General features: G+C 34.6%; 2 protein-coding genes across 2 annotated transcripts; both read right to left on the bottom strand.

Moving 5' to 3' along the window:
• Positions 1-6,082: 6,082 nt before the first annotated feature.
• LOC110750901 (S-protein homolog 5-like) lies at positions 6,083-6,838 on the bottom strand. The gene is made up of 2 exons (XM_021951285.1): positions 6,520-6,838; positions 6,083-6,168 (listed from the first exon to the last, which is right to left on the bottom strand). The coding sequence occupies exons 1-2, from the start codon at positions 6,836-6,838 to the stop codon at positions 6,083-6,085; spliced, it is 405 nt and encodes a 134-aa protein (XP_021806977.1).
• A 5,794-nt stretch (positions 6,839-12,632) lies between these two features.
• On the bottom strand, positions 12,633-13,049 carry LOC110750899 (S-protein homolog 3-like). The gene has a single exon (XM_021951283.1). The coding sequence runs from the start codon at positions 13,047-13,049 to the stop codon at positions 12,633-12,635; it is 417 nt and encodes a 138-aa protein (XP_021806975.1).
• Between the last annotated feature and the right edge of the window lie 3,849 nt (positions 13,050-16,898).

Below are 16,898 nucleotides of genomic sequence, written 5' to 3'. Positions count from 1 at the left end.
TAACTCAAGTAACTAATATGAAGGATTGCACAATTGAAATATATAGGCGTTGGCAACTTTAAAATGAATCCAAGACATTTAAACAAAATGTAATTAATTGCATAAATGTTCAGAACATTAAAGGCAATAATCACCTAACAATATCAACAACTTTACTGCCAAAATAAGGCTCTTAGATTTTATATTCAAACAATTAATACCAAAACTGACGCAATTGAATACAAAAGAATTAATATAACAATTAAGAAAGAAAATAATTTAGGAAAAATTTAATTATGCATGCACGGCTTTTCAATTCGACAAAATAAAGAAGGCATGCTAATTCATACTCACTGAAATATTGTATAATTATACGTTTACAAAAGTAATGGAGAAGCACCATTAATATCCATTAATTCCTCCACCAGAAACATTTAGATTTTGTTGAATGAAGAATTTCCTTGGAATATTACACGGTTGGGAGAAAAAAACTTTGATTGCTTCAGTAAAAAAAATTGTAATCAACTTTCAACAAATCAAAATAATCACCACATTAAGAAATTCCCATATTTGAAAGAGCAATTGAAATGAAGCCACTAAAATAATGATTTAAAGCAATACCAAAGTACAAAACAATTATATAAATGAAATGGCCGTTGCAAAGCTTCTAATTTAAGTTAATGACAACAATGGATCTCAAAAGCTACCGTCCAAAATAAATTGTTCCACATTTAAGATTTCAATATAGCACATTATACGGGAGTAATGAAAATTTTGAAAACATATGCATATGCACAACATAGAATAGTGTCAAATTTAATTTCTCCATAAATGTAAAAGATTTAGTTCTCAATAAATTGAGGTTGGTTCCAAAAACTTCTGAATCAATTAGCCAACACCGATTTTACAGTTGTTGGCTGCTCCAAAATTTATTTTAAAACATTTCAATAGCAATAAAATCTCATATACTTTTCTACCCATTTTTGAAACATAAAAATCTATAATATTATCAAATATTAATTGACAAAAAAACAATACACCCATTAAAGACAAAATTTGTTAAACCGAAACCAAAACTGAATCCATAGTAAATATTTCAGAATGAGTAGCAATAGACTGTTCCAATGACATTGAAGTAAATTTTGATAGTAATTAAAATATAAATATATTAAAGTTGTAGATATAACATGATGTTGTAAGGCTAACGGCTGAAAGAAATCAAAAGCAAAATAAATTAGTTTTTTTTATTTATTTCATAACTGATAGGATATTTATACCAAGTAGCAGTAACGTTGAGCTATAATAATAATACCACATAAATTAGTATGTAGGTTTTTTATTTTCAAACACTAGCAGTAATTGCCCAAACGTTAGCAACAAATTATAAAAATATAAATGTACTAACAATATTTAAAGTAATTGAAATTGCATAGACAACATGAAAGCTTTAAACTGCATCTACCCAAAATAAATCGTAATTTTCATTTTGAAAATCTAGTACAATACAAAAACTTCAGTCAAAGAGTTAAATGGTATTAAAGCAATAACAGTACGGGAAGAAAACAACTTTAACGTACAAAGGTTTAATAGACATATGGTTTCACATATAGAATCAAACTTATGCTATGATAAAGACACAACCTAACAAATATGATTTATTCGAAATACATGTAAGATAATTGTTTACTACAGTTTGAACCAAGCGGCAAGTGGTAATCTCATCAATCAAGTATTCAATTGAGGCTTCAACAACAGTACGGAAAGAAAGTAGTTTTAATCTACAAAGGCTTTAGATTGTTATAAAAAATATATACAAAATATAGTTTTCCTTTTCCGTAAAGCCAAACACAAAACATTATATTATAAATAATGTTATAATAAATAAATAAGAAAGCTTTTAAGGTATAATGAAATTGAAGAAAACAAAATAATAGGTAAGTAAAAGGAAAATAAATAATAAGTAAGAAGGTGAGTTTGGTACGGTGAAGCACGTCAAAGACGTTGTCCTAAAGCCTTTGTAGTCTCCCTACGTGCAGGTACTGACAGTCTACAAGACTCCAAGATACGACCCCTTGTACACAAACTCAAGATCCGCTATGAGCACATTCATAGACGGATATGGGTATCCAAGTCACAGAACCATTGCCAAAATAATAATATAAAGTAGAGAATATATATAGAAGTAGAAAAGGAGAGAATTAGTTTATGGTGGTGATTGTGGTATGTGATATTCTAATGGTGTACTGTGTGTGTATCAAATGTGAAGGAGGAGTGACCTTTTATAGGCATCAAAAAACATGTAACCTTCACCAACCAAAAAATTAAGGCATTCACCAACCAGAAATAAAACCTGAATATTAAATATTTATAACCCCCACAATAAATAAAATAAAATAAAAAAATAATTAAATAAATGAAACGGTTAAAATTTTAAAACCTTTTAAAATTCCAACATACTCTATCATTTGAAAATTTTGTTGATATGCATTTTTTTGGGGTTGCGCTAAATAAATCTCATCAACTGCTGTTTGTGCAGCTTATGGTGGAATCCTTGTTGTTATCACTGGATAAATTCTGTCATAACCTTGAAATTTTTATCAGTATGACACAATTGCTCTCAGCTTTTTTCGAAGTGTACTTTGAAGCTGAGCTGGTACAATTCCTAGTTTAAATGCTTAAATGTCAAGAAACCGGCCTGCAGTATGATGCCATTTTCAGGTAAGCTTCTTGTAATTGTGTGTTCACTAGCTTTTTTCTGGCAGATAGATGATTTAACCTCTGTTTATATTTCTCAGTCATGAGAGCAAACTACTAAATTGCTCTAATGAATGTACTTAATTATGCTTATTATATTCAGAAAACAAAACCACCCCAGCACAATGTTCATGGATTGAGGTGCCTGGGTTTGACATCACATTTGATAGCTTGTCGCAGCACAACGGTCTATCTCTTTGTCTCTATCTTTTTGCCATGTTCTCTTCGTCATGTTGGCTGAAGATTCTAAATTTACAGGCACTTGAAGAGAACGTAAAGACAAAAGTCTTGTAGAAGGACCTGCCGTTGCTGATGTTATTACAGGGGAGGGGAAAACAACAACTTGAAAAATGTGCAAGAAGGTAGAGCTAAGTCAACCCAAGAATAAATTGATTAAGTTAAGATCAAATTAGTAGAATTTGTGAGCTCCTTTATTTCTAATTATAGGTAGGAAGTATGTATGTAATAGAATAAAGATTGGTTGACTATGTAATAACTATTGAATCTTCAAGTTTTATGAAAAAAATAAATTTTGAGTTTATATATTCGTTAATAAAGCATTATAATTGGCTTTCTAGTTAAAATCGTTGTATAGAATCATAGGAAACAAAAAACTAAAATGTGACAGCTTGGGAACTTATTAGACGTCATTTTTAAAGATAATAAAATGATGGTTTTATTGGAAAAATTGTTGTCTATATATATAATCAATGACTACTGTTAACACAATACTGTCTCCATTTTTAAAACAATACTGTCATCTTTATATACAATCAACGATAGTTTTTAACAAAATACCGAAATCTTTACCCATAAATGACGGCAATTTTTAATAAATTGTCGTCTTTACCCATAAACAACCACAGTTTTTAACAAAAGACTGTCGTCTTTACATCAGAACAACGACGGTCATTGCTAAAAACCCTCGTCTTTACAGATAAACAATGATGGTAAAAAGCTGTCGTAGTTTGATACTTCAAAAGATGGCTATCGATTTAACGACGGTTTTCAAAGCATCACAACGACAGTGGATCCCTGTCGTCTATTTCATTTTTTGTAGTAGTGACAAGTTGTGTAAAGATATCATTGGTAGAAGTGAATGAGTCCCATATTCCTTTATGATATCGTTGGTGGAAATGAATGAATCACATATTCCCTTATGATATCATTGGTGGAAAGGAATGAGTCATTTATTCCCTTAAGATTCTAATATGCTTGTTACTTCCATAGCTAGAAGAAGAAGAAGAAGAAGAAGAAGAGAGAGAAACAAGATGGAGAACATGTGGGTTTGTCTTGCAAGATTTTATAATTATCATTATCCTGGTGTGTGGGTTATGTAATGTGTTCTAAAAGTTTTTATTTGTGATTAATGTGAAAATCATGGATTTATTCTATTTACAAATCTCTCTATATTTTTAAGTGAAGCAAGTCTAATTTGTGCAATATTTTATACAATATATATATATTTTTGAAGTTTTTGTGAAGTACGTACTATTTATGGAACATGAGAACTTCAGTGAAGGAGTATCTGAAGGATAAATGTACCAAATGGGGACATTGGGTAGTGAGGCCAATAGAGGTCACATGCTGGGTACAATTTGTGAAAGATAACCAAGATATGAAGTAATGATATGATATGATTTGGATTACGTATTTTTTATTAGGCAAAATTGTAGCAATGGTCCCTCGACTAAGACCAAACTTTACTTTTCGTCCCTCATATTGTTAAATTGTTATGGTGGTGTTTCAATTAGATCTCATGTTGTATCATTGGTTTTTCCGTCAACTCAGTTAAATTTTCTGTCAAAATTAAGGGCAATTTGGAAAATTCATAATTTCTCTCTCTCTCTCTCTCTCTCTCTCTCTCTCCCCTCCTCTGCGCTCTCCCACTTCCCCCCACGATCTCTTCTTTCCCCAACCCCAGCACCACAAACCCAGAACCCTCTACCCTAGGCCGCAACACCAGCACGCACGAACCTAGAACCTCCACCCCAGATATGATCACAGAGAAGCAGAGGCATCTTTTCTTTTGCTTATATATATATATATGTCAATTTTGCCAACCATAGCCCGCCATATGTAACAACCATCAGCCGTATACGCACATCAAATTCTGTTGTTCCATTTAAAGCAATCATCAAAGCTCTGGTGGCCATGATCGAACCTACATGGACCATCATGCTTGACCATCCACAAACATAAATCATATGCATTCCTCTTGTGCTTGTAAACGTCGAACCATTCGATTCGAGATGGGCACCCAAAGCTGCAGTAGAATTGTGTAGTTCCCCAAAAGTTGGGCGAGAAATGAAACTCAAAGCTAGCATTGTAGTGAAGTCGGTGAATGCCAAGATCGTCATTTTTGGATTTACAATGAACGAGAACATCCGACTTTGGATTCAGTAAACCATTGATAATTCCACAAGTCATACCCTCACACATGGTAATGAGTGCAAAAATCAACGATATGATGATGATCCATCGATCCATCTTTGCTTGTATTTTTGTATGTTGAGACACATTTAGTGTGTGGGATGCGTAGAAATTTATACAAGAGTGTTCTATAGAGACATCCACACATACCTAATACATGTTAGTATTCATCCTTTTTCTTTCATAGGTTATATCTTTTCATTGACAAGTTATATATATTTTTGGTACAATACTATAAATGCTTTTTTCCTTTTTTTTCTTCTTAATTTTTGGTCAAGAAGAGAATCAACATATTCTATTACCACACAAGTGAAATTTTAGTCTAAAAAGAACATAAGATGTAAAATTACAGAATACATGAATGATTATATATTGATGGCCAAGATCAGCTAAACTGTTAATTAGCTACCATACTTGCCACTCGATAAATATGGATAAGTGTGGGAGGAGATACCAAATATCTGGGACAATAGAAGAACACTAACAGTGCGTTTGGATGAGGAAATTTAAAAGTACAAAGGAATTCATAAATGACGGAAATTAATATTCTATAATTTGTAAAGTTTCTTGTTTGGGTAACATATTTGAAATACATAATTTAACCTTTATTCGTAAAGTTATATTTTTTAAAAACTCAATCTCTCTTTGAATTTTAGAAATGACGACTTTTTGATATACAACTGATTACCAAATCCTAGCCGCTCTCTCCCTCTGTGAGTCCTAAAGGAAAATTCCATAGAGGGGGGAGGAGGAAGAAGCGTCACTGCTCCTCCTCCCCCTCCTCTCTTATCTTCTTTTCCTTTTAGGTTAATGAATAAGTCCACTGGGCGTTTTGAATAAAAAACCCATTGTGGTGGTTTCTTCTAAGCCATGGTTAGATTGAAGTTCCACACATCACCCCTTTTAGTCTATGTTCTCAATCAAATTCTACTCTCAAAACCAACTCCGTAATGCTGCTCATGTCCTCTAAATTTGATTCTACATCGTCTTTGACGGAGGTTGCTGCAAATCACCCAATTATGAAATCATCATTTTTGGACAAACAATCAACAAAAGGGTTTTGAACCTTTGCCCGCATTGGTAGAGGTGGAAAAACTCAACCAACTGATTTTTATTCTTATTAATGAATATAAACTTCACTCACTTTTAGATCCTTTCGAATCTTATAAAAAAACATTAATTCATGAACTCAGCCCAAAAAAGAACATTAATTTGTGGATCCATAACTAGAACACAAGAACTTAGAGGAATCCTTGACAAGACTGTAACAACCATCAGCCGTATACGCACATCAAATTTTGTTGTTCCATTTATAGCAATCAGCAAAGCTCTTGTGGTCACGATTGTACCTACATGGACCATCAGGCTTGACCATCCACAAACAATACGCCAGTTCATCCCTCTGGTGTTTGTAAATGTCGAACCATTCAATTCGGGATGGCCACGTAAAGCTGCAGTAGAATCGTGTAGTTCCCCAAATGTTGGGCTTGAATTCAAACTCATAGGTAGCATTGTAGTGAAGTAGGTGAACGCCAAGATCGTCTTCTTTGGATTTACAATGAACGAGAACATCCGACTTTGGAACCAAACCATTGATAATTCCACAAAGATTACCCTCACAAATGGTAATCAGTGCAAAAATCAACGATATGATGATGATCCATCGCTCCATCTTTGCTTGTATTTTTGTATGTTGATACACATTTAGTGTGTGGGATGCGTAGAAATTTATAGGGCAAGAGTGTTCCGGAGACATCCACACATACCTAATATACGTTAGAATATGAAAGTTGTCCAAGTTATACTATTCATCCTTTTTCTTTCGTAGGTTATATATTTTCTTTTCATTGACAAGATATCTTTTTTTGTTGTAGAATACTATAAATGCTTTTTTTTAATATTTATTTATATTTTTTATAAATGAATGTCAATTACAAAGAGAATTCTCTTTGGAAATTTCATATACTATAAATGCTTGTATACATCTGAAATTTTAATATGTAAAATTACAGATACATGAAAGTTCATATGTGGATGGCCAAGATCAGCTAAATTGTTAGCTACCATATTTGCCACTCGATAAATATAGATGGTTGTTAGAGGAGATATATACCAACTCTTATAACAACTATTTATTACCAACTGACATGGCATATGATATGGTAATCCAAGTGATTGCCACATCCTTCATTTTATTTTATCTTATTTTATTTGGTTAATTTGTATTAATTTATATAACTTTTATATGTTTATATCTTAAATAGACATCTTTCATCCATTGAACGCAGCCACAACCTAAGAACACCCTCCATTGCCGCTCTACAGCTCTTTCATAAGGCCATCTCCAACTCATGAGGCCAAACCCAAATAATCCCAAATTATAGCCTAATTCATCTCCAAACTCAAGAAAAGTAAGAGCCAAAATTTGGGAAAACTCAAATTTGGGGTCAAATACTAGTCTAGCTATTGCTTGGACTGGAAAATGTTTTGATGGAGCCCACTCAAAGCAGAAGCAGTCCATGTGCAAGGAAGAATCTGTGGGCCCCGCCACTGCTGCTGTGCTGTAGCTATTGTCTCGCCACGTGGCAAGCCTGGTGATGTTGTCATTGGAATCCAATGGCAACAATTCAAACATAATCTTTTTATTTAATTTTATTTATAATTCCAATAGTAACTCAAATCAATGATTCATATTAAATTCAAGCTATTTTAATGATAAAAATAAAGATCCAACGGCTGAAATTTAAATCAAATGGTTAAAATAATATTTTAAATTAATCTAAATCAGATCCAACCCCAAAAATTATTCCTATTGGGTTTCATGTATGGTGAATTTGAAGTATTGTGTGTTTCTTTTGGAATAAAATTATTTTTGTGGGATTTCAATCTTTTTTAGGTCAAATTGTTTAAAAAATTAAATTATGAAGTTATTTAAAAAGATTAAATGAAGAAAAGTTATCCATTTAAAAAAAAAATTAGAATTAAACCACTCTTAAACAATTTAATAAAGTTGCAGATTTAAAATTTGAGTCTGAAGGGTTGGGGGAAAAAGGGTTTGAGTTCGGGAAAAACCCAAGTAGTTACTTTTTAGAGGGAGAAAATTTGAGTTTAAGACCAAATGGATTGGAGAAGGCCTAACCTTCGTGGTACTATCACCATCATTGCAAAACTTTTACAGAAAAATTTAGGAAAAAAAAACTCCAGTTTTTTGAACACCAGATTTAACCTTGCATGAAAAGAAAAAAAAAAATCCGATGCAAGGGATATATACTCATCTATGTAATCCCTAACATCAGTTGTTTTCCTTAATTTATTTTCATGATGGCTCGAGCCATGACATATCTTCTCTGTATCCTCTGGAGTGCAAAGAAGAAAGAGCAATAATACAGATTCACCAACCCAAATAAACTTCATGATAAAAAAAAAAACAAAAAACAAATAGACATAATGATTAATGAAACTAGTACGAAAAACCATATCTGAGTCTCAGCTTTGGACTTATAAGATCATCAACTATGAAAACTAGAACAAGAAAGATGGAGGGCTTTGGACCCAACCCGCACATCTTCCTCGTTGCTAAATCCACAATTTGACCTAATTGGTACTGGCGGTGGGTTGGGTGACTGCAACAAGGACAACAATGGTCCCAAAGTTGAAGATCGGGTGGGATGGCACTCGTTTGGCTGCTGATGTTTCTTTTTCATGATTAATGAAAAATCTCTTTCTTTCTCCAAAAAAAAAAAAAGAAAAAAAAAAGGGTTTGTGTATATTTCTTTTCATTTTCAATTTTTATGTCGTTGCCACCACCACATTAACTTGGAAATGACCATCACCATCCTCGTTGATGCCACCATCCCTACTAACATCATGGCCATTGCCACCACCGCCTTACCATGGCCATTGCCACCACCATCACCATCATCACCACCTTCTAAACAATTGAGGAAATTATAGTTTCGACCAATTGAAACTATTAGTAAACAATGGAATTTGATTAAACAGTTAAAACTAAACCTAGGTCAAACTAAAGGGCATAGAATTTTATTTCCCCTTTGAACAAATTTGTCTTAGGTTTGATAATAAATAAGTAAAAAAGAGAGAATTGATTTTCCCACTTCTCTTTTAACTACTTACACTCTCTTTGTTGGAAATTATACTTGTTGATGCGAAAAAGTGATTTAGCACTCTTAAGCTCAACTTAGTGATTTTGGGCCTTCGGTATCCTTGTGGTCTCGGTAGGGAGCATGATCTGCAATATGAGAAAACGCTCGGTAAGACCTAGGGCACCGGTGTGGTACCGGCAGAAGGCTCTCCAATGCTTAAGTAAGTTCGGATTTAGTAAATTAAACTGACAGATCAATAGGCTTGTATGCCGTTAGTTCTGATTACCTCTATTTTGGGATAGTTGGCCTCCTTTATAGGCCTTGGGATGTGTGCACTTTGTTTAGAATTTCGATGTGGGACTGTGGACATCAATGATGAGCATGCCATGTGTCCCAGGAGAGGGCGTTGCCCTAATAGACGGATCGGTAGGCTGGGTGCCGAGGGCAACCATGACCAGGCTCGATTTCTTCCACGTGTCTTGTTCTTATTGGCCGTTCATCTGGGTATAAACAATACTCCCTTATATGTTATTGTAAAAAGAATTATAAAATAAAAGGGATTGTAAGTGGACAAAAGGGAAGTGGAAAAATCATCAGCACCCAAAAAAAATTGTCAAACGTTTTCCGGTTAACAGTAGTGACTAATCCCTTTCGCCGCGGGAGCTCTCCCAATGGAGGTAAACGGCTGGCCACGAAATGCGCTCCATTCCCATGGGAGGGGATCGAACCCCCAACCTCATGGTTAAGGAATGAGGTGAGCTACCACCACACCACATCTCATGGTTATTATTCACCTTTACTTCAGTATGCTTTGAGGGTACTGGTTTTCTTAATGCATATTTCTTTTTGTCTTTTTTTTTTTTGGACTGCCAATGCATATTTATTTTACTAGAAAAAATGTTATGGTAGTAGTACCGAAATTGCCCAATGGATATATCTAAGATGTCATGCACTCAGGGGAAAAAAAAAAAACAGAAAAAGAGAAGTCAAAACAAAACATTTATTCATGAATGGAAAGTTAGAACACAACTCAGAGCAACCCTTGATCAAGTTGTAATATGCACATCAAATTTTCTTGTTCCAGGGATGACATTGATCAAAGCTCTCAGAGGCATAATTGTACATACATGGACCTCCAGTTTTGACAATCCACGTACAAAACTTGCAATCATCTCTGCTGTGTTTGAAAATGTCGAACCACTGAATTTGTTTTGGCCACACAAAGCTGCAGTAGAATTGTGTACTTCCCCAAAAGTTGGGCTTAAACTGAAACTGAAAGCTAGCATTGTACTGAAGTTGACGAGCACCAAGATCATCGTCTTTGGATTTACAATGAACACTAACATCTGCCGGTGGTTCCAAACCATTGATAATTTTAACATGCGTTATACCCCAAAATTTACCCTCACACATGGTAATGAGTGCAAAAATCAGTAACAAAATGATCAATTTGTCCATCTTTGTATGTATTTTGTATGTTGAGACACATTGGGTATGTGGGATGCCCAACAATTTATAGGCCAAGACTGCTTTGGAGAGATTCACACATATAAGTATCTACCTAATACATATTAGAATATGCCCCCATCAACAATAAATACCATGAATATTGTCCAGTATATGATATTCATGTATGGGTGTCACATCATGCCAAAGTTATTTTTGGTAAGAAATATATTGCCACATTCATCCTTTTTCTTTAATAGGTTATCTGTAATTGATATTTTTTTTTTTTTTTGGGTTGTGGAATACTGTAAATGCTTTGTCCCGCATCACCGCCAACTTATTCTTAATAAGAAATATTTACCACATTTATATTTCTTTATATGGTAATTATTGCATAAATTTTGTTGTTACCATAAATGTTTTTTTGTTTCTAGGTTAGTTTTACTATATATAATATTTGTTTTTCTAAAATATTATTGAGGTAGAATTCATAAATGTTGTCCGGCCAATGTATGATAAGCTCTTCCTTAGCCAAACATTTTTTTCATATTGAAAAAGATGAAAAATGTTTCTCGTTGCATCAGTCTACTATTGTAAGTGAAAGAAAAAAAAAAAAAAAAAAAAGAAGAGGCCTTTTTTCCATTTATCAATGTAATGTCTATTAATAGTTGTTTGAGTTTGGTGGTGTAAAACAAATTTTGAATATGTTGAATGAAATTGAGTTTCTCCCTACAAGTGCTTCCTCTCTAGATTTGAGAATTACATACATTCTCTCATTGTTCTGGGTATTCCTAATTCCTAGAATCAAGAGAGTTAGGATTTTATTTCAATGGGTGATTTTTATCTTGGTCAAAGTGCCGCTACACTACATGACTTGATGTGCTTACCTCTCCTCGAGGGTTTGGAAGCACCGCTTTCTATCTCAACTAGCGAAAACCCACATCCAACTCCGCTCCATCTCAGTGACGGGGAGGAGGTCCCGACCCCTCCTCCTCTTGTCACACCCCAATTTTTTATTATATATATATATTTATTTATTTATTTATAAAACTAAAAATTTAAATATCAAGAAACATGAGAACTGAACATAAACTTCTATTTAAACAAAAGTAATTTACATTGTAATTTTACAAGCAAAATAATAGGAAAGTAACAAACTTTCAACTTTTTTTTTATTTTTTTTTTAAAACATTAGGAAAAGAAAGAAAAAGGTGGGATGAGTTGTGGTTGTAATGGGAATGGCGAATTTACCCTCATAGTAATTCTTCTTCTTTTTTTTGTTTTTTGTTTTTTTGTTTTTTTTTTGTGAGTGCTGCTATCTCTACTCATTGTCCTATCTTCCCATCTAGGGATGGTAACGGGCTGGTTCGGAGCTGGGTATCACAATATCATCCCCTTCCCTGCTATTCATCCCCACCCCTATCCCCAGTTAGAACTTTTAGGGAATCCCTGTCCCTGTTCCCGTCGAGGGAATGCCTCCCAAACCTGCCCCGAATATCCCCGAATTTTATATATATATATATATATATATATATATATATATATATATATAGGGAGCTTCTCCAATGCGAACTTCAAGATGCGAACTCCAATGCGAACTTGTGTTTTAACTGTTGGATGAAGAGCGAAAAGAAAGAAAATAAAGCACACAAGTCATCCAACGGTTAAAACACAAGTTCGCATTGGAGTTCGCATCTTGGAGTTCGCATTGGAGAAGCTCCCTATATATATATATAACTATTCTACTCATAACATAATCAATATATGCAAGGTTAATAAAAAGTAAAGAACTTCGGGTGGGTAACAAGTGTAGGTAAGTCTGAAGTACTTGATATTATAGTCCCACGTCAACATAAGTACTTGATATTATAGTCCCATGTTTGAAGTTTCTTCTACTAGCTATGCGTCGACACAAATTTACTCGTTCCACTGATATACATCATCATAACTACGAGTTTCACTGTTAAATCTGCGTGGACCGTCAGCTTTGATCAACCATGCACAATTCTCGCAGTTATCTCTATCTTGTATGAAAATATCAAACCAATGGAATTGGCCAGGCCACTGAAAGCTACAAAAGAATTGTGTACCCCCAAAAATCTTAATTCTGAAATCAAACCCATAGACAGTTTCATAATGAATCAGATGTTCTCCTAGATCATCATCTGCAGACTTACAATGAATACTGAGATCTACGTCTGGACCTAGACCGTTGGTAATACGAATATGTGTGTCAAGAATGCCGCCGCTAGATCTGAACTGCGTGGCTGGCATTGCAGCGACACCAATAGCCGCGAGCAAAAATGTCACTAGCAACACCCTCAATTGATTCATCTTTGTGTTTTGTTTTTGTAAGGAGGATATGCATTTTGTTTGCAGGGTGTTTATCAATTTATAGGTTGGAAATGTGGAGTTGAATCTGTTTGCCTAATGATTAGTTAGGTGACGCGTGAGTATTGTTAGGCTGCTATAGTAAATCATGTGTTTAGTCTCAGGTTAGTTAGATTAGTTAGCCCGATTACTTGGCTGCTATTGGTGTACTTGTAACATAAAAACCTATCACGCGTAAAGTGTAAGTCATTCGGTCAATAACAGAAAGATCAGTTTCTTGAATTCTTCTTCTTTTCTGTTTTCTCTCTATCATCATGAAGCTTCTCGATTCTTCTTTTCTTCTTCTGTTATCAACATGAGCAATTGTTGGTGCAACAACATTTTAAAGTGGTGAGATAGAATGCCACATTAATTAATGAAAAAGCAAAGAAGTAGGGAATATATGGAATTGTTGGGTAAATCACTTTCGGTACGTTATATAATGTTGATATACCTAGTACATAGGTTGTCATACAATGAATAAGTAGATAATAAGAATAAAGAACCTCTCTCAAAGAAAAATTAAGCCCATTTAGTTGATTTTGTAGATTGTTATAAAACTAAAGAGATTGTGGAGAGAATATAGAGAAAACTTGAGCTGTAATAGAAATCTGATATTTTCATTTAGACTTTCTTATGTTCTCTATATTACAATGAAGGGAGGAAGTCCACTTATAGGCAAAGTCTCTTGGCTTCCCGTGGATGTGCAATGCATCTCCAAAATCTTCCCCCAACATCGTCATTAAACCTTTGACTATCATTTTCCTATTTTCTTTGTGTGGGCTCCACCACATTCTTTACAACACTCCCCCTTGGAGACCACATGTATGGAATATGCCTCGTTAAAAACCTTGCCAGTAAAACCTAGTGGGACAAAAACTGGTCGAAGGGAAAAAGAGTACTTAACCATGTGTAACATAAAATTCTGTGTATATTGACACGCGTGCAACACTGCCTCGTTAAAACCTTGCCAGGAAAAATCCAGTGGGATAAAAACCTGGACGAAGGAAAAAGAGTACAGTGTGTGAAGGTCTTTATTGATAGCACACTCCCCCTGATGCTTGGCAAAATATCTTTAAGCCATACTGCTGATCATCTTACTGGATATCATATAATTGACACTGCTTCTGTGAGTCAATCTTGTAATATTGTTGGATGCTCCCCCTGAAGAATATCTCCCCCTGAAATCTTCATGACTAACTTTTTCCAATAAGCGACCATAGAAATTTCCAGAGTCCGTGTATCCAACAAAATTTGGACTATTTGTAAGTTCACTTGAAAAAAATATGCCCGTATATGATGTTATGCGGAGATAGCATCAAATATGTCCCAAAGTGATGGTGATGAAGTTGAGTTCTATCTGGAAAATACAATGTCCGGTCCAGTATATTTCCGGAAAATCCTTTAAGTGCCCAACGGATAATCTACATAAAATGCTTCAATACTTTTTTAGTATAAGCAATAATCTCGTTGGCGTAATGCTCGATCTTCAGGCCGAGACAATTATATTTCTTGAACTCTTCAGGAGTTTTGACCAAGTATTAACTCTTCAGGAGTTTTGATTCAATTATCAACTCTTCGGGAGTTGTAATGTGTTGCAACCATATCATAATTAATGTACTCATTGAGGCAATTTATACACATTAGTATTGAGTACAAAATTTGTGCTTCAGGCACACGTCCTTCTGGGACTTGCTTCATACAATTTCAATCCTTCAGGGATTTTGTTTAAGGGATTAAACTTTATGACGCATTATATAGCTTTAGCCCAGCTATTTATACATCTTTAGGGAATCGCTTCTGGTGATATGCTCCGTGTATTTAATAACCCTTAAAGATAATATGTTGGTCTCCGTAAATGTGCAATAAGGAAGTATGACTACATCTGTAAATATGGAGAAACCCAACATTCCTTGTTTCTACCAGAAACATTGTGTCATACAAAATTGGTATATTCCCTTTTATTCCGAACACCCAAGTACAACTTTTAGTATTAACATCTTTTGGATATTTTAAAAAGCAATTTATACTATGAAATTATTCTTTGATCCACAAAATGTTGGCAGGTCCCTATCCCTTTTTTTTTTCTTTTTGTTTTGTTCTTTTGTTTTTTTGTTTTTTTGTATTTATGGGATTAACCTGTATTATTTGTTATAAATAAAATTAATTTTTTATTCTTGCCCAAATGGGCTATTAGCTGAAATCATTAGAATGGGAGGTATCAGAAAGAATTTAAATTCTCATTCCCCAATATCGCTTGTATAAATAAAATAATTGAAGAAATAACTCTAGCCCAAATGGCTAAAGAGGTATTTTAGCCCTAAACCCTAAATTGATATGACAAAATTGTATATTTAAAACATATAGCCGAGCGGCTACACTTTCTTAAATACATTCGGATATTTTAAAAGTATAGCCGTTCGGCTATACATGTTAAATATTAATATATTCGAATATTTTAAGAGTATAGCCGTGCGGCTATACGCTTTAAAAATATTCAAAACGAACATGAAGCTTGCACTCTCAGAGGACGGAGCTTGCAGACGCAGTCGCAGCCATTTCGCTTCTCCATCAACTCAAGCGGTTTCGACTGCTTTGTCCTCCCTGTTCGGCACCGAAAAAAGACCCAACCCGCCTAGGAGGCCCGCCTAGCCGCCTAGCCGCCCAGCAGCCCGCCTAGCCGCCTAGCCGCCTAGCCGCCCACCTAGGCCGATTTTTCGAACACTGCGATTGACTGAAAGTCTGAAACCCGAAATTGAAAAAGTTTAGCTGCAAATTTGAGCTTGATCTTGAGATTGGGAAACCGAAGCAAGCACAAGTCAGGTCCATAGAAGAAGAGATCATGAGACTCTTAATTCATCTAATTCCATTCCTCGCCCTGTTTCCCGCCTTATTCTCTTCTCTCTAGGCTCTCTCCCAACCAGGTTTTTGAGGTTGAGGCAATGACCCTTCAATTTTGAAGGGTAGCAAAGATTATTCAGCCAACATCTCCAATTTTGAAGGATTCAAAAGTTGACAAATATTTTAATCTGATCTCTTAAGAATTTGTGTCTAATAATGGTTAATATGCCGTTAGAGGAACAGAGATAGAGGTGTGCATATCACTGTGCAGGTTGTAACATTTGGCTAATATGTACCTACGGGAACTATGAATATGTCTGTTTTCTAACTGTCCAGCATTCAATCCCATATAGCGTGGCTGGTCTAACAAATGTTCTATAAACTTAGCTTTCAATTCTAGCAAAATATGATGATCACACTATATATATGCTTAACAAAACCCTCCATTTTACCTATCGTGCTTTGATTCTATGAGCCACATCATCTCCATTCTCCCCTTGTATATATGGATGATTGAGTACACGCTAGATAGTGAAAGTTTTTGCTTTTTGATATACTCTTAGTGGTGCAATTGGTTGCTCTTATGTCTTCGTCAGATCCAAAGGCTCCACTTGGTTAGCAGAATTCAAAGGAATATGGTTCCAGTGACCATCTAGTAGATGCAACTTTGCCTGCTACTGAAGTCAAATCATCAGAACTGAGTAGAAGGAATGGTACAAAAAATCTTCACTATTATTATCAACAGTGTCTTCTGCATCACGATTCTCTTTCTTTGTTTTAATGAAAGTTTGTAACTTAATTTGTGTTTCTTATAAAAAGAAAAATTATAAATTGCTCTTATTGTAGAGTTCATGCAACAGAATTTGGTTAGTAAATGTGTTGAGACAGACTTGTTGTATCTACTCAGCTTTTTTTTGTTCAAAATATTTTGGATGTGTTATTAAAAGTGTGAAGGCAGCATTTTATTCCTCT

The sequence above is a fragment of the Prunus avium genome, chromosome 1, assembly GCF_965620075.1.
Source record: "Prunus avium chromosome 1, drPruAviu1.hap1.1, whole genome shotgun sequence".
In the NCBI taxonomy this organism is placed as follows: Eukaryota; Viridiplantae; Streptophyta; class Magnoliopsida; order Rosales; family Rosaceae; genus Prunus; species Prunus avium.
The sequence above is the reverse complement of the archived record's forward strand: the minus strand, read 5'-3'. Positions and strand labels throughout refer to the sequence as shown.

What these genes read in the sequence shown, in the direction of transcription:
- LOC110750899 (XM_021951283.1), bottom strand. Translation starts at nt 13,049, where the DNA reads ATGAATCAATTGAGGGTGTTGCTAGTGACATTTTTGCTCGCGGCTATT.
- LOC110750901 (XM_021951285.1), bottom strand. Translation starts at nt 6,838, where the DNA reads ATGGAGCGATGGATCATCATCATATCGTTGATTTTTGCACTGATTACC. An exon ending in GGTCAAGCCTGATGGTCCAT is followed by an intron (nt 6,169 to 6,519) that starts GTAGGTACAATC and finishes GGTGATTTGCAG; the next exon opens with CAACCTCCGTCAAAGACGAT.